Raw genomic sequence first — 19107 nt, 5'->3', positions numbered from 1 at the left:
TGGTCTGTTATATGATCATAATCCCCTCCAATATACCCCCTATCTCACCAAGGCTTTTACTAAACCCATTAACCTCCTTCTTTTTTCTGCAAATGGTCAAGTTTCTCATATGGAAAATCTGTATCTCAAATTTCATCACTTTATTTACCTTTTACAAACATTGATGGGATCTTTGGCACTTCGCTAACACTCTTAGGATCTTCAGGAGGCCAATTCCAATGGACTTTTGTTGTTGTTTTGTTTTTTGTTGTTGTTGTGTTGTTGACTTTCTGAACATGCTTGGAGCTACTCCAACATCTGTTTTCTCTTCTATTCCCTTAGCCTTTGCTATTGCCACCCTGTCTCTTATTCCACCTTAAGCTTCTTTCACTATTCCTTGGGTTTCTTTTCCCCACATTAACATGTTAACTTTGTTCACACTATAACATGCCATGATCCCATTTAAATATGTGCTTTTTAATATCACCATTATGGCCATTTTTACATAAAACAGCACAAACTGCTAAAATGGCATATACTAATTTTTCACTATTAAGCAATCAATTAATAGCTGCTAGTGGATTTCAAGACAATGTATTTTACTTCTTTCATGATTTTTTAAGATATTGACTATATAAACAACATTACAGGTTACAGGGGTTAATAATAAGTTTAAAGAAATAGCTTTGATAAAACATACTTGAGAAAGCAAAATTAACAAACATGAAGGAATTAAAATGTTGAGAAGGTATAAAAAGATTACATATATGAAGACATTAAAACTAGTTTTTCTACTACCATCACTAATTAAATATCAATACTAGACATGTCTACAAATATTAATTTGCTGAATCCTTAAACCATCTCAATAAAGAAGTTAATCTAAACTTCATATTGTTAATTCTAACAAAATCTCTAACATAAAAGGAATTTTTCAAACTCTTCTTGCTCTCAAGGAGCTCACATTTGGGATTTACTGGCCCAAAGTCTCACATCATGATGCAGTGTGAAACATACAAAAAAGTAGTGTATACAAAGCATGATGGGGATATAAGGGTTAACTGAATGGAGCTAACTTCTTCTTGTGGATCACCCGGGGAAAGAGAGACAGGGTCGGTGGGAGGGGCGGGGGCAAAAAAATTTTTTAAATAAAAAAATAGAATGCATTAGGGAGGAGCACATCATGTGATACTTAGTAGTAACAGGGAAAAGAAAAAACCATGGGAGAATGGCTGAATAGGGAGAAGAGTCAAAGTTTCAAGTCTACATGATACCTAGAAAAATGAGTGTCAGTTATAACCAAGTTGGTAGAGGGAACTGTCATGAAAAAGTAAAAAGCAGGGTAGATAATACTGTTACTATTGAACAGCAGCATTTAAAGTAATGACATTAAGTGGAAAGGTCTCAAACAGTGGAGATGAGAATACATTTCAAATGAGAGGAAAGGAAGAGATTTCAAAGTTGTTGGCATTGCTAAACCATGAAAACAGACTTTTAAACACAAGGAATAAAGAGCAAAAAGGCAAGGGTTGAATCTTGGAAATGCTCATAGCAAAGGTACAGCAAAGGCAGCAATGCTAGCTAGCAAAAGCAGCAGAGTGTAGTTGCCAAAAAGTCAGGAGAACCATGGGAATGTATGGCCATGGAAGTAAAAAGAAGAGACTTCAGAAGTTCAAAGGTACGATGTGAAGGCACGAGGACAAGGAAGATAACTGAAAGAGATGTAAGTGTCAGTACACTAAGAAAATAAATCAGTCATCTCTTTTAATAAGCTGGAAACAGCAAATTGTCATCAGCACCGTACTCTTGTCGTGAAACGGTTATGCCTCCAAGAACACTGGAGGCAGGCTGAAGGAAGTGATCAACGACGTAGGAGGTTATATTTTATCCAGTTGGCCACAGGAAAGGAGAGGAGCAAAGTGTGCCATGACAGAGAACAGTTAAAGATTAAGAAAAAGGGTGCCCTTTAGAGGACATTGCATTTCTTTAAATTTTAGATGCTTATGTTAATATTAATAACTAACAGTGCTTATGATTGGCCATTTAATAAAGTTACATTTTTGGTAGAAAAATATAAATATAGCATAATTTCATTCATTCAACAAATTCTTATTGAGTATTTACCATTTAACTGGCAGTGTACTAGAGTTAAATGAGATGATACCTGAATTCACAGAGCTTATAGACTAGCTGTAAAACCAGGAAATTAAAAAGTAATAATTAGACTGGGCATAGTGGCTCACAACTGTGATAATCTCAGCTAACCAGGAGGCTCAGTGGGGGAGCATCTCGAGGCCAGGAGGTTGAGACCATCTTGGGAAACACAGCAAGACTTTTTATCTTAAATTAAAAAAAAAAAAAAAAATAGCCAGGTATAGTGGTGAGTGCTTGCAGTCCCAGGTACTCAAGAGGACTGCTTCAACTCAGGAGTTCAAGTCTGTAGTGGGCTATGATGGTGTCATGCAGCATGCCTGGGCAACAGAGCAAGACCTGGTTTCTTAAAAAAAATTTTTTTGCCTGGGCACGGTGGCTAACGCCTGTAATCCCAGCACTTTGGGAGGCCAAGGCGGGTGGATCATGAGGTCAAGAGATTGAGACCATCCTGGTCAACATGGTGAAAACCCCGCCTTTACTAAAAATACAAAAATTAGCTGGGCATGGTGACACGTGCCTGTAATCCCAGCTACTCAGGAGGTTGAGGTGGGAGAATCACTTGAACCTGGGAGGCGGAAGTTGCAGTGAGCCAAGATTGTGCCACTGCACTCCAGCCTGGTGACAGAGCAAGACTCCACTGCCAAAAAAAAAAAAAATGTGATTCATATGATAGAAGATCAAAGTTCTATTGGTATATAAGGAAGGAGTAAATAGCACTCATTTGGTGGTATGGTGAGGGTCTCAAAAGTGAGAAAGAGTTAAGCTGAGAACTGAATGAAAAAGAGTTGGGCTGGGGATATAGTGGTAAGGAATGTTTCAGGCCAGGAAGCAAGAAAAAGCATTATAATTTAGAAGAACTACAAATTACGCAGTATTTCAACAACATAACAGTGATAAGAGATAAAGCTACAGAGGCAAGCAGGAGCCAAATGGGATCTGGACCTCATTCTAAGGCAATGAGAAGTCAGTCATCAAAGGCTTTTTAAAAGCAAGGTAGTAACATGAACCAATCTGCATTTTTACAAATGAGGTAAATTTCACATAACATAAAACTATTTTAAAGTGTACAATTCAGTCGCATTTAGTGTCCCAATCACCTGTATTCCAAAATGTTTCATCACTCCAAAGGAAAACCTAGTACCCATTAAGCTGCTACTTCCCTATTCCCACCTTGCCCAAGTCCCTGGCAACCACACATCTGTTTTTTGTCTCTATGGATTTACCTAGTCTAGTTTTTTGTTACATGAATTTATATATTCCATTTATATATTTATATTTTTATTTGTAGACTTTATTTATATATTGAATGATATAATATGTAGCCTTTTGCATCTGTCGTCTTTCACTTACCATGTTTTAGAGGTCCATCCATGTAGTAGCATGTTTATCATCACTCCATTCCTTTTTATGACTGAGTAATAGTATGTTGTATGTATATAACAGAATTTGTTTATTCACTTATCTACTGATAGACATTTGGGTGGTTTCCACTTTTTGCCAATGTGATAGTGCTACTATGAACATTCATATACACATTTTTTTGTCTGAATACCCATTTTCAGTTCTTTTGGGTATATACTTATGAGCAGAATTACTGGGTCATATAGTAATTGTATGTTTAACTTTCTAAGGAATCACCAAACTGTTTACAGTGGCTGCACCATTTTATATCTCCACTAGTAATTTCTTCACACCCTTGGCAACATTTGTTATTTTTCATTATTTTGAATTATAGCCATTGTGATTTTGATTTGCATTTTCCTATGACTAATAATATTGATTGAACATATTTTTTATGTATTTGGAACCATTTGCATATCTTCTCTGGGAAATTTCTATCTGAGTCCTTGCCTAATTTTGAACTGGATTGTCTTTTTGTTGCTGCATTGCAAGAGTTCCTTATAGTTTCTATTTTTTTCCAATTTTTAATTCTTTTATACTTTCTTTATATTTTTGTTTTGTTTTGTTTAAGAGATGGAGCCGTGCTCTGTTGCCCAGGCTGAAGTACAGTGGTATGATCATGGTTCTTTGCATCCTCGAACTCCTGGGCCTAAGCGATCCTCCCACCTCAGCATCCTGAGTAGCTGAGACCACACACCCAGCTAATTTTGTGTGTGTGTGCGTATGTGTGTGCGTGTGCGTGTGCGTGTGTGTGTGTGGAGAGAGAGAGACAGGGTCTCCCTGTGTTGCCCAGTTCTTGAACTCCTGGGCTCAAGTGATGATCCTCTCCTGCCTTGGCATCCCAGAGTGCTGGGCTTACAAGCATGTGCCACCATACCTGGCTTTCTATTTTCTAGATATTAGATCTTTATCAGATATCTGATTTGCAAAAAACGTTCTCCGACTCTGTAGGTTGTCATTTCTCTTAAACAGTTTTCTTGGATGCATGACCCATATGCATTTTAGAAAGATCATTCTACAGGATGGAAAATTGACTTGAATGAGAAAGAATGGAGATGCAAGAAAACCAATTAGGAGGTAAGGCAATGGAACTGGCAATGCAAAGAAAAAGATTAACTCTATAATTTAGTCAGAATGGTTTAATGATTGAGTAGTTGTGAGAAAAAGAAAGAGGAGTCAAGAATGATATTAATAACATCAGAAGTGGTTGTGGCTATCATTTTATTAAATGCCTATCACATACCAGATGCTTCACATATATTACAATCTTTAACCTCATTTTAGAGATAAGGAAACACAATGCAGAGAGGCTGACTTGCCTCTAGCCATACCATACTGCAATAAGCAATGAAACTGGGGCTTAAACACAGTCCTATGTATCTCCAAAGACCTCAAAGAAACATTCATGGCAATTAAGGAAATCATTACTTTTCACTGATACATCCTGAATAGTAATAATAATCTCACATGCATGATTTATCAAATGGGCCTAAACAACATAGATGCTTCATAAAAATTTCACAGAGAACTCAATTTCAAAATGTAATTACATGAAATGGAGAGAAAAATAAAGATCATATATTTATGTGCACACATGTTTGTGTGTGTATGTGTGTGTATAAGAGAAACTGTGGTTCAGCTTGTTGGAAAAAATTTCTATGGTAGAATCTGCTAGTCACCTTAATACCCATCTTCCCCTTCTTCTTCTATAACATAACTCTGATTTTACTAAAGGTATCAATGATCCCAGCTAAAAGACTACATTACATAACTTTCTTGCAGCTAGTTGTGTCCATTTAACTACATTCTGCCAAATGAGATATATGGCTGACCCTTGAACAAATGGGGATGAGGGTTATGGGTGCTAACCCCTGTCACAGTTGAAAATCTGTATGCCACTTTGACTCTCCTCAAACTTAACTATTAATACCCTACTGTTGACTGAAAGCCTTACTGATAATATAAACAGTTAACACATATGCTGTATGTTATATACATTATATACTATATTGTTACAATAAAGTAAGCTAGAGAAAAGAATATGTTATTAGAAAAAGTGTAGGGAAAAGAAAATACATTTACAGTACCATACTTATCAATACAATAAGTTTACATCATCTGTTTGCAAAGTGAAGTGCCTGTCTGAAATGGCAGGCAACTGCAGCTGTAGACCTCAATCTATAGTACATATCAAGCAATTCAACTGTCTCAACTGAGAATGGTGGTGCCATGTACATCTGTGTTTGTATGCATATATTTTGACAGATTTTTATTTTATAATAGATTAGTGTATATTTTATGGTAGTAAATGATAAAATAGACGAGTATCCCTTGTATTTTATGCATTTATAACATACCTTTGTTTTTTTTTTCTTCAATATTTCTGGGCTGCCAGGCGCTATAGCTCATGCCTATAATCTCAGCACTTTGGGAGGCCAAGGCGGGCAGATTGCTGGAGCCCAGGAGTTCAAGACCAGCCTGAGTAACATAGTGAAACCCCATCTCTACAACAAATTAGCCAGGCATGGTGGCACATGCCTGTAGTCCCAGCTACTCGGTGGGGCTGAGGCAGGAGGACTGCCTGAGCCCATGAGGTGGAAGCTACAGTGACCATGATCATGCTATTACACTCCAGCCTGAATGACAGAGACCTTGTCTTTAAAAATAATAATAATTCTGGACCATGCAGGTTGTCTGAGGATTTATTCAAATGGTTGTACATCTCCAAAAAGATTTCTAATATATTTATGAGAAAAATCCATGTATAAGTGGCCCTATACAGTTCAAATCCATATAGTTCAAGGGTCAGTTGTAATCAGGAGCGCTGAAAGGAAACTGATTTATCCCCCTTTTGCCCTTTCTTCTTTTCCTGTTGCATGATACTTAGATGAGATGGCTGAAGCTATTGTAATCACAGTGAATCATGAGGTGACCTAAAGGAAGAAAGCCTATACAAGGAAAGTAGAGCAGAAAGACAGAAGGAACCTGGGTCTCTAATGTCTCTGAAGTTTTATATTGGCCTTGAAATATGAGACATACCTTCCTACCTTTTTCAAGCCACTGTTATTTTGAGCTAACACAACCTTAGATATAAGTATTACTTGTTTAATGCAAAAATGGAAAATAGAAAGTGTAAGTTAAGAGTCTCCTGCCTCACACACTGTTACCAACACAATATGTTGACATATATGCAAGATAGAGATACATTTGAAAAAGGGTGAGAAGAGAATGTGATAGGAATTATTTTAACATTGTTATACAATTAATTTTATATATCTAACAACAGATTGTAGATATTTCCCTAAGTTAGTTTTTGTGAAATTTACTTTTCATAGTAAATCCTTTGACAAGAACATGTTGATTTAAAGAGTTATATGCACTTAGAATTGAAAAATGGCCCCCAAACACGTTATATCAATTACTTTCCCACTAGTGGTATATTTTCCTAAAAAATTCTTTTATGTTTAAGAAGCTTTTCTTTTTTTTTTCTTTCTTATAGGAGATATACTTTACTTTCTTGTCTTCTTTTTTATTTAAAAAGAAAAAAAATATTTACTTTTTTTTGACTACTTAAAAAGGTTAGAACTTTTCCACGCTTATATATATTTGTCTTTTTCTTCAGTGAGGTTTAGCTTTTGCTCAACGTATTATTTTAAAAATATATTTTATAGTCAAAGACTACAAATTGGTTACAGTGTATACTGCTCAGGGGATGGGTGCACCAAAATCTCACAAATCGCCATTAAATAACTTATTCATGGAACCAAACACCACCTGTTGCTCAATAATTTACAGAAATGAAAAACAAAATTAGAATAAATATTTTATAGGAATTCTTTGAATATTATGTATTTTGGGGTACTAGCTTACTGTGTTATAGGTACAAAATTTTCTCACATTTTGACTTATAACAAACAATAAATGTTAGTTGTTACTTTATGAAGATAAACTTTAATGTCACATCAAATTTTTCAAAGCTCACATTAATTTTCTTTCTTTTTTTTTTGAGACAGAATCTCACTCTGTTGCCAGGCAGGAGTGCAGTGGCGCAATCTTGGCTCACTGCAACCTCCACCTCCCTAGGTTCAAGCAATTCTCCTGCCTCAGCCTCCCAAGTAGCTGGGACTACGGACGCGTACCACCATACCCAGCTAATTTTTCTGTTTTTAGTAGAGATGGGATTTCACCATATTGGCCAGGATGGTCTCAATCTCTTGACCTTGTGATCTGCCTGCCCCAACCTCCCAAAGTGCTAGGATTACAGGCATGATTCACCGCGCTCAGCCCCCATATTAATATTCTTACTAGAATTATAGTAATGTTTGGGAAGGCTCACAGCAGCTTTAAAATACTTAGCCTTCCCATTTGGAAACATGGTATGTCCTAATTTATTACAAATGTTTTCGTTTTCTTCCGTAAGTCATATACACTTATACATTTATATTTCTTGTGATGGCTAATTCCTGCATATTTTATAATTCTAGATGCTACTGTGAACTGATTTGCCTATTATATTTTTCAACTGTTTTCAGTTTATGTAACTGTGTTTACCACCTACAGAATTCTTCATTAAAACAGTTCTAAGAGTTTTCTAAGTTTATTCTCTTAGATTTCTATGTTTGATTGCAAACATATTCTATCATATGCAAATAATAATAATCTTACATGTTTTCCCCAATATTTATGTCTTTTGTTTTTATCATAATAGTACTACCAAAAAAATGAGATTTCTCCATTTAGTATAGCTACTGTAGTAAGCCAAAAGTAATTGTATATTTACATATTTCATATGTAATTATATAAAAATATTCAAACTTTCTTTCAGGTTACTAACTAAGTAGGTCAGTATTTCTACACGAACAGTAAACTGTCACATCTCAGAATATATAGAGCTACATGCTTAAAAAAAAAAAAAAGGCAAATTTTTATTTCTATGCTATTCTTAAAAGGTTCTTCGCAATTCATTTTTTTCACCTGCACGTTCATTTACAAATATGTAATCAAATATTATCAAAAATTTTTTTTTTAAAAAAAGCAGATGCATCTTGGCATGAATAAATTAGGAGACTTGGAATAACAGAACTGTGGGTGTTATGGTTCAGTAATTAGAAAAAAACAAATGACTAATAATAATCAAGCAGAATTTCTGTGAAATTCAGACTTGAAACTGAAAACTTGGGACATAAGAATTTAATTATTTTCTAACCTTCTTTTACTTTAGGACCTAACTGGCATCCAACAGTAATTACCTTAGCTTAAAACACCAACCAATTAAAAAGAATACTATGAAGAATTGGTAGCATGGGCCTTTCTTTTTATATTTTAAGTGTTACTAAAAAAACCCACCGTATTTCTTTCAATCACAGAGGGAATTACATTCCCAAATTTGGACTCTTTCATATCACAGCTTACACATTGTTTTCATTTTATAACCAAACCTTACAAGTTTTTGAGTACTACAGAGATTTTTTAAAACTGTAAAATAGGAAAAACTTCTGTAGATGGGCAGCAGTAACCATAAATAGGTTATTTCCTGGCAGTGATACCAATACAAATTTACTTAAACGTGTAATGTTACAGAGAAATGAAAACCATTCCTACAGTCTGCTGAATAATAACTTCAGTCATAACTTTTGTACTTATAAAAGGTTAACTATTTAAAATATGGTAAGGGATTTCTCTTTATCTAATATCCACATCATGAAAACATATACTAGAAAGATAAGAAATATTTTCCCTACAATCTAGCACTAACGAGGATTTCCAGTTGAAACACTCTAATCAGGGCATAGTTTTCAAAGCCAAACCTAATTCGGCTGGGACTTCATTTGTATGGGCCCATCAACTTTATTTTAAAGCTTAGTTCTCTCAAAAGACTTGTTGCTACACGTGGTATATTTTATACATTGTCTCTTGGATAAAAGTTATTTAAGATGTATTTTTTTTTTAAACAGAAATACTAAGTTTTGGTATACTAACCAACAACAATCTTAACTATGATCCTAAAATCTTGAGTTCTAGCCCTTACCATTAATTCCTAGTCCCACATTTCTAATTGCATCTTTTAAAATAAACTCTTTACCTCCTTCCTCAATAATCCTTCTACTTACACCTACATTGAAAATGCTAATGGTACCACCATACTACTAGTCACCCAGGCAGGAAACTTACAATTCCTCTTTGATTCCTCCTCCTTCTTTCAATTCATCTATCCAACCAGTGCCATGCTTTATTTATTTGCCTACTGATACCCCATTTCAACTGCTAACATGATAATACAGATTCTTTGTAATTTTTGTTTGGGTAGTAGCAAGCTCCTCTTAAACACAATCTCCATTTCAAATCTTCTCTTACAGCATTCCTTCTTCTATACTGTAGTGAAATTCTGTTTCTTAAGTCAGGTTCTAGGCATATTGTGCCTCTGATCAAAAATAACCTTAGGCCAGTCATGGTGGCTCACTCCTGTAATCTCAGCACTTTGGGAGGCCAAGGCGGGTGGATCACCTGAGGGCAGGAGTTTGAGACCAGCCACGGCCAACATGGTGAAACCCCATGTCTACTAAAAGATATAAAAATCAGCTGGGCATTGCAGCAGGTGCCTGTAATCCCACCTACTCAGGAGGCTGAGGCAGCAAAATCTCTTGAACCCAGGAGACGGATGATGCAGTGAGCTGAGATCATACCACCACTGCACTCCAGTCTGGGTGACAGAGTGAGATTCCATCTCAAAAAAAAAAAGAAAAAAAAAAAACCTCTTATCCTGATATCTCAAGTGCTATTATTTGATTTCAAAAACTTAATTCCCCACTATTCACCCTCATGTACTATGCATGCTAGCTAAGCATATTGTTTCCTAAACATGTCCTGTATCGTTTTTTTCTCCCCAACACCTCCCAACCCACCCAGCTCCACCCAAACCTCACATCCCTGGTAACCACAATTCTACTCCCTACTTCTATGAGTTCAACTTGTTTAGATTCCATATAAGTGAGATGATGTGGTACTTGGTTTTCAATGCCTGGCTTATTTCACTTAACATAATGTCCTCCAAGTTCATCCATGTTGTCATAAATGACAGAATTTCCTTTTTTTAATGGCTGACTAGTATTCCATCGTATGTATATCTATACACCACATTGTGTTTGTCTGTTGACACTTAGGTTGATTCCATATCTTGGATGCTATGAATAATGCTCCAATGAACATGGGAATACATACATCTCTTCGACATACTGATTTCATTTCCTCTGGATGTAGGACTTCGGAATCTGTTCTGTGCCTTTTCTATCTCCTAGCCCTTGCCTGTGATGGTTTTTTTTTGCCTAGGGTAACATTTCTTTTTATGTTCAAATCTTACTGATGCTTTAAGGCCTAGTTCGAATGTTGTTTTCCTGTAAGACAGCAACCTGGGTCTTGACCAGCTTGAAAGTTGGAGCCTCTGAACTCCTACAGGGCTTCCTATGGTCTCTATGGTAGTGTTTCTCTAATGTCTAACTTCAAGAGTATTCAGATCTCCTGGAGATCTCGTTAAACTGTAGACTTTGAATCAGTAGGTCTGAAAGTCTGCATTTCTAACAAGATCCTAGGTGATGATGATGTAGCTGGTCTGTGCATAATCTGAATATGAAAGTATTATGGTATAGACTGATTTTTAACTAATGCCCTGGTTATTTATAAGGTTATCTAACTGTTCCTGTTTTCCTATAAATAAAGCAAGGATCCGTTTTCTACTATAACTCGTACAAGAGATGTTCAATAAATATTTGTTAATATAATACTGCATAATGTGTAAATGTGTTTTTTCAAATTGTAGGTTTTCAACACATTAATGAGTTGCAATCTATATGTATACATGTGTGATATGCCTGGCACATTAGATTTTCAATAAATAATTATTAAATGAAAAATAGAAACATTCATAAAATACATTATACAGAGCAAGCAGCAAGTGCTGATAATTGTTATCTATATCTCCTTACTCCCTGTCCCTTTCAAGAAAAAAACACCCTAAATAATGAAGATTTCAAATGTACAACCGTATTGCATGGTCTACACAGGAGTTGGCAAACTATAGCCCGTGGGACAAATCTGGCTAGCTGCTTGTTTTAATCCAAGGCAAACACATTCATTCCTTTACATATTATATATGGTTGCCTTTGCCCAACAAAGGCAAGGGTGAGTAGTTGCAGACCAGATGAACTGCAAAGCAAATATTTACTATCTTATTTACAAAACAGGTGTCTCTATTTTTTTTTTTTTTTGAGACGGAGTTTCGCTCTTGTTACCCAGGCTGGAGTGTAATGGCACGATCTCAGCTCACTGCAACCTCCGTCTCCTGGGTTCAAGCAATTCTCCTGCCTCAGCCTCCCGAGTTGCTGAGACTACAGGCATGCGCCACCATGCCCAGCTAATTTTTGTATTTTTAGTAGAGACAGGGTTTCACCATGTTGACCAGGATGGTCTCGATCTCTTGACCCCTTGATCCACCCGTCTCGGCCTCCCAAAGTACTGGGATTATAGGCGTGAGCCACCGCGCCCGGCCAAGGTGTCTCTATTTTTTAATTATGTACACAATGCTTGGTATATAATCATATGTATTCCCAAGATTATAAAGAACAAATGGCAGAAGTAACTTTTACCTTATTGTAATTCTTGGCTAATTCCAACATCTCTTTTACCACTGATTCATTATGTTTACAATGTTCACTGTAATCCTGAAGTGTCAAACCTTCCATCCAACTCTTCTTATGCAAATTTAGCAACATCTAAAAAATAAAGAAAAATTAATTCTTTTTCTGCTTTGAGGACATCCCCTTCAGTGTCTAGAGGAAAAAAATTTAAAAACAAAAACCATTTTGACTTAATGAGTTTAAATTTAACTTTATTAATTCAAATAAACTCCAACTACAATGCGCCTATATTTATATTAATATAACTAAAGGAGTACTCAAACACCAAGGGCTTTGCATTTGCTGTTCTTCTACCTAGAAGGCTATTCTCATCTTTGCATAACTTACCTTCCTCTCTTCCTTACAGATAGATGCCTTCCCTAACACCACCACCTAAAATAGTCAAACCACATTACCTTAAACAAAAATCTTTCTTCCCTTAACCTGCTGTATTACTCGTATAACACTTATATTATAAAGACCTGAAATTTTTGTTTACTTGTTTATTGCATTTCTCTCCCACTAAAGGGAAATTAAAAAGGCAGGGACTTTGCCCTATTCATTTCAAGATCACCAAGATCTAGATTCTAGAACAATATCTAATAATAGCACACACTCAATAAATATCTGATGAATGAATGAATGAAACTCATATTAATTTTATACAAAGTACATATAGCCTCGATTGCAAATGCCAAGATAAGGAGATAAATGCCCCATGTACTAAATGAACTTGTGTCAATTTTTCTGAGCCTCAGTTTAGAGATCTGTGAAGTAAGGGGTTTGTATTAGGTAATCTCAAAGTTTCCTTCAAATTCTGATATTCCATCCATAATTAAAAACTTAAAACTTCTTTATTGTTAGAATGAAAAGCCATGAAGCTGAGAAAAAAATATTTATCTAGGCTAGGCAGGCTCATGCCGATAATCCCAGCAGTTTGGGAGGTTGAGGCGGGAGAATCACTTGAGGTCAGGAATTCGAGACCAGCCTGGTCAACATGGTGAAAGCCCGTCTCTACTAAAAACACAGAAATCAGCTGGGCATGGTGGCACACGCCTGTAATCTCAGCTATTTGGGAGGCTGAGGCAGAAGAATCACTTGGACCTGGGAGACAGGGGTTGCGGTGAGATTGTGCCACTACACTCCAGCCTGGGTGACAGAGTGAGTGAGACTACAAAAACAAGAAAAATTATCTAGTGTGCAATCACATCAGCAAATTAGGGTTGGACCCTATATTAGTGATCATGAAACTAAAGCACCTTAGTTCAATGTTTCTCAAATTGGACTTACAATTCTAAGTATTCTTAGATGTTCCCTAAGGTTTCAAGTTTTTATTTTAAGACAGTTTTTCTTAAAGTCCTACCCTAGAAATTTTGTTCAATTAAGGACTATGATTAAGGAAGAAGTTTTTCCCTTTGAATGAGTCACAAAATTGCAAAAAGTTAAAAAAAAAATGATGGCTACAAAATGACTGTTATTTTGTCAATAGAACCATTATACTTTAAATGAGATCCCTGAGCCATGAGACTCTGACAAGTACTTGGAGGTATACGCTGGTTTAGTTTAGAAAAATGACCCTATTTGCTGGGCAAGGTGGCTCATGCCTATATTCCCAACATTTTGGGAGGCTGAGGCAGACAGATCAAGACCATGGTCAAGGGATCAAGACCATCCTGGCCAACATGGTGAAACCCCATCTCTACTAAAAATACAAAAATTAGCTGGGCATGGTGACACACACTTGTAGTCCCAGCTACTCAGGAGGCTGAGGCAGAAGAATTGCTTGAAACCAGGAGGCAGAGGTTGCAGTGAGCCGAGATCACGCCACTGCACTCCAGCCTGGGTGACAGAGCAAGACTCCGTCTCCCCCCACCCCCAAAAAAAGGAAGAAAAGAAAAATGACCCTACTTGCTTAGAAATTTACAGCTATTTGTGGTACAAATTTTATGTTATAGTGGAAAATAAGCTGCCTGTCAAAATCACCTATAAGGCTTTTCAAGATACAAAATTCCTCCATTCCCTCCCTTTGGCTCCAAGGTCACTAATTCTTCTCCCATTTCCTTACTATGGCTCCAGGAGCAAGAACACTATGCCAAGAAAAATTAGGAAAACCCTCCACAGATGATTTCAGTTTCTTTGATTGCTTCCTAGCTTCTCCACTGATACTGTTCTAGAAAATACATCTTTGGGAAATGTGGGTGCTGCTACAACTACCTATGCTATACAGCTACCTATAATTAAGTGTTGAGAACTGCATTTCCCTACCATTTCAAAAGCAAACAAAGACAGTTCCCAAGGAGCAGCAGGATATTCCTATCATATCTGGACAAGGATACCCTTGGGACTCTCAGGTAAGGCCTGGGGTTAAGTATACAAGTTGTCCGGGTAAGAGTAAAGGCAGAGCTTTTGTTATCAAGAAGGCAGTTTAACAGCTAAACTGAGCTATTAAGAACATAAACATAACATTAATTAATTTATGTAAGTGCTTATATATTTGCTTTTTATGCCAAGGAAAATGGCTAAGTTTATGAGATACTCCCCAAAAAAAGAGAAAGAAAAAAATTGATGTAATTAGCCAGACATTTCCAAATAGATGGGTGTCCAATATCAGTCTGATAAAACATTTATATTCTGAATGAATTTTCTGTTTGTACCTGAGTGGTGCCATTTTTCATAGTCTGTGCTCATTCCATGTAAAATTAAAAATAAGCGTTAAAAATATACTTAGAGCAATCAACTAAATCTATCACAGCAGAAGTAAACTGTGGGACACAGGCAGGCAACTGGAAGAGAGATTTATAGGATCCCCTCAGGCCAAGGGGTAAATGGTCCCCCACCCCCTCACTTATCACATGCTGAAGCACTGGGCCCTTCAGATGAGTTTATGAGTGGATCTGACCTTTTAAAACACAGTTTATCAAACTTAGGAAAAAAAATTAGAATTCTTACTTCAAAAAAAAATCTTATATTGCACATCCTCCTCCCAAGTGTATAGATTAGTTGAAAGAGAGGGTACATGTGGAGAGCGCGCCTCACTCCATCCGCCAGTTGCCATGCACCAGGATCTCCTTCTAATGCACCTTGGTGAGAAACAGTTTTGGCTAGATAGAATGATCTTATTTGCTACTGATTACTTATCACTTTCAGACTTAAGAGTGGACTCAATAACTGAAACGTAACTGGATATCAATCAATAGTAAACTCAGTGTTCTTTGAAAAAAAAAATGCTTTTAACTGTTTCCCAGAGAGAAATACAAGAAACTAATTAGGTGGATGACTAATTGTAGTAGTAAAGAGGGAGAAAGTGGGTCAGACTGAAATATCAAAAAACAACAGGCAAAGTTAAATACTTGGCATTAGTTGAGAGAAAAACTGTACTGGAAATAATCCTAAAATAGTAGAAACAAACGAGAATGCTAATTCATCAAAATGTTAGGTAATGTTAAAAAGTAATCAAACTTGAAAACTGGTATAAAAGACGGTAAGGATCTAGTTCAAATTATCTGAAAATCCCATAAGTGCTTCCCTTTGACTCATGTTTAGTTTTCTTAGGGTAAACATGGTATGTTTTCTAAAACCACTAGGCTGGGTGAAATGGTTGGCTCATGCTAATAATCCCACCGATTTAGGAAGCTGAAATGAGAGGATCACTTGAGCACAGGAGTTCACGACCAACCTAAGCAAGAAAACAAGTCTCTGTTTCTACCTCCCACCCACCACCCAAAAAATAGCCAGGTGTGGTGGTGCATGCCTACAGTCCCAGCTACTCCAGAGGCTGAAGAGTGAGGATCCCCTGAGCCTAAAAGTTCAAGGCTGCAGTGCACCATGATCACACCATTGCACTCTAGTCCGGGAGACAGAGCAAGACCCTATCTCTTCAAACAAACAAACAGCACTATACAACTGCAATTTAAGTTATTCCTCTCAAATTCACAGAGCAATATATTTACTAATTTAATGACAAAGGCCTTTTTATTGGAGAAGATACATCAATCAGAAAAATCACAGAACTAAAAGAAGTATTTTTATGATTTTCATAAAACCAAAGTGGAATGTTTGATTTATTTCCTACTTCCTCTCCCACTTCAGCACCTACCAATAAGGTAAAATATGCTGCAATTCATCAATAGTGGAACAGTATTTGGAAACATTGAAAGAGGTCAAAAATTCTAATTTAAATCACAAACCAGGTAATAGTTTAAATGGTTTGAAATATATTTTTTCCTCATATAAAATAAAAATTTAAACTTACCTTCTGTTCCAGTTCATTTTTCCGATAGTTAATAGTAATGGAGTAATAATGTCTGTTTAGTCCATGAATTAATGCCTACATAGATAAATGATTTTAAAAAGGACAAATTAATATTTTTCATCAAAGAAAATAAAAACATTTGAAACTACTGACATATTCTGTACACAATACCTTTACCATCCTCTATTAAAGGTATTTTAATTTAAGTAAATCAAGATGAAATGAAAGTATTTTTCTCAGCTACAGATTTTAAACTAAGGTTTAAAGAAATGGGTTATACATTCTTCAAAGCATGATATGGAGGAGCACAAATTTCAGTAGCCTTGGTCAGTCAGAGATAAGGTTTGATCTTATCATCAGCTAAGTTTTTATATCATCCATAATTTATTAAATCTAATTTTATGATATCTAGGGGGCTCATTGGTATTTCAAATGAAAATCCTAAAAGGTCATAATAACACAACTGTTTCTTTAGCCACATTAATCTGGAGTTCCCCTTTTCTTAATTCAGTTTTGCTTGATTCAAATAATTATGTTATGAATGTCTCCAAAACAATGTGGATTTTGGTCTTTACTGGGTCTGTCTAGCTCATGCTCTTATCCAGTGTCATGCAGTCTCACTAACCAGAATTTTTTCCACCTTACTCTATCTTTGAGATGAATAGGCCAATCATAATAAAATCTTAAGCTAATGGCATAGCTTTATTAAGAAACAACAATCCTGGATATCCTGAAATCAATTCACAACTGCCCCCATATCTAACTCTAATAACAATATCAGGTGTTCAAATGAAGTTCAGCAGTACTCTGGTGGACCTAAAGGACCCTCTGGCAGCCTAGAAAAACATGAAAGTACAGAAATACATCTTAGGGATATTTTTAACAAGTATAAAAACAAAAAGAACTTTGGGGTTAACTCTCAGGAATCTAAAGACAAAGCGGAAGAAGGGGTCATTAAAGAGAACATTTAATGAGCACCTAGTATCTGCTTTACACATTACATCTTCTAATCTTCACAATACTGTGAGGTAGGCCAATTCAATTTGTATTTTGACAGATGAAAATAAAATGCAGGGCTAGGCCCAGTGGCTCAAGCCTGTAATCCCAGCACTCTGGGAGGCTCAGGCAGGAGGATCACTTAAGCCCAAGAGTTCAAGACCAGCCTGGACAACATAGCAAGACCCCATCTCTACAAAAAAGACCAAAAAAAGAAAGAAAATACGACACAAATATTAATTTGTCCAAGTTTACAGCTAGTATAAGGCTGAGATGGGGATCTGAACCTAGGTCATTCTGATTCCATAGCCTATGTTCTTTCTAACATACTATACTACAATACATGTCAGGAAATTCTTGGATTAAGTATACGTACTTTAAGGATCAGGATGAAAACAAAGCATTATGTTAATTTTTAAGCTTCACTAGCAAAAATCACTCCACTGAGTATTGAAATATTTTAGATAAGTACTTTAACAGATTCTTACTTTACCAATGTCTGTTATAAAAGTGAGCTATGAAATTCCATAGAAAGCGGTGACTGATTGTAAAGTACCAAGAGTATATATTAAATCCTTATTCATTTCAATAATCACCAGGAGCAATGAATTAAATTTCAGTGCATAAAAATGCTATATTGTACAGATCAAAAAGCTGAAGTGATCAGGGCTTCCTTTAATCTGTGCTCATATTTATGCACATTAGGAGGTGAATCATCCTGGTAGAGAATTAGAAAAAGGTGCTCAGTCTTCTAAGCAGACATAGTCTGGCTGTAGAGAGTGGAGCTTGAGTTGGAAGCTCCCTCAACCAAGCACGTTTCTGCAATGCACTCACTAACTGCACAACTCTATATGGTGATCATAAAGCTAGTAACTGCTGTAGCCAATACATACAGAAGCCAGCTAATGGGCCCACAGATACTAGGCCCTACATTTTTTAGATTAACTGTACTAATGAAATATACAACTGGTATCTGAAGGCACTATCTACTTGATTTTCAATTATATTATTTAGATAAAAGTAGTACAACTAACATAGACAGCATTAAAGACCAGCAGGTATAACCATAATAAAACAAAGGTAAGTTTAAATCAAATGGCATCCTCAAGTAATCTTTCAATTTCATTTACCTGCTGTATGCCCCCAGTGCCTTCATCCCAAATCATAAGTCAACCGGCCATGTACTTTTTGGGTTCATGTAGAACTACACATGGCCAACTGATAAAAGCTCATAAAAGCTTATGATTTTTACCTCTATACACTCACTGCTGTGGAAAAGCAGGTGCATTATAAAACACACAACTTATGAATTATACATAAGCTATTCATAGGTTCCTGGTAAGTTTTTAAAGTTTCAAAGTTTCATGTTCCTTGAAAAAGTATGCTTAGATCTAAAGACAAATTTGTTTGCCTTATTTTATATTGATAAACTGAAAACAATACAGTGGCATCTGATATCCTTTAAATCACACTCTAAAATGAAGCTTTCTATGTATAAATAGAGTAACTGAAAAGAAACAAAATGTTTTGTGGTTCCCTCCATAGCGGAGAACTGAGTTGCACAAGGCAAAAGAGGAAGGGAGAGTTTTTGCTAAATGACTTTGTGCTTAAACATTTTTTAAAAATGTATATATATATATATATATATATATACAT

The 19107-nt window shown here is 36.0% G+C and overlaps 1 protein-coding gene across 3 annotated transcripts in view; it reads right to left on the bottom strand.

The window, feature by feature from the left end:
* Window positions 1-19107, bottom strand: part of PSMD14 (proteasome 26S subunit, non-ATPase 14) — a 106651-nt gene that overhangs the window by 5464 nt on the left and 82080 nt on the right. For all 3 annotated transcript variants that reach the window (XM_032286529.1, XM_032286531.1, XM_032286530.1), the window contains 2 exons: window positions 16456-16530; window positions 12174-12299 (listed from right to left, as the gene is read on the bottom strand). In XM_032286529.1, coding sequence (XP_032142420.1) covers window positions 12174-12299; window positions 16456-16530 — 201 coding nt within the window. The remainder of the gene's footprint in view (window positions 1-12173; window positions 12300-16455; window positions 16531-19107) is intronic.

The sequence above is a fragment of the Sapajus apella genome, unplaced genomic scaffold (genome assembly GCF_009761245.1).
Source record: "Sapajus apella isolate SASKATOON/1434 unplaced genomic scaffold, GSC_monkey_1.0 scaffold18, whole genome shotgun sequence".
Lineage (NCBI taxonomy): Eukaryota > Metazoa > Chordata > Mammalia > Primates > Cebidae > Sapajus > Sapajus apella.
Note: the sequence above shows the minus strand (reverse complement) of the source record. Positions and strands in the feature narration are given on the sequence as shown.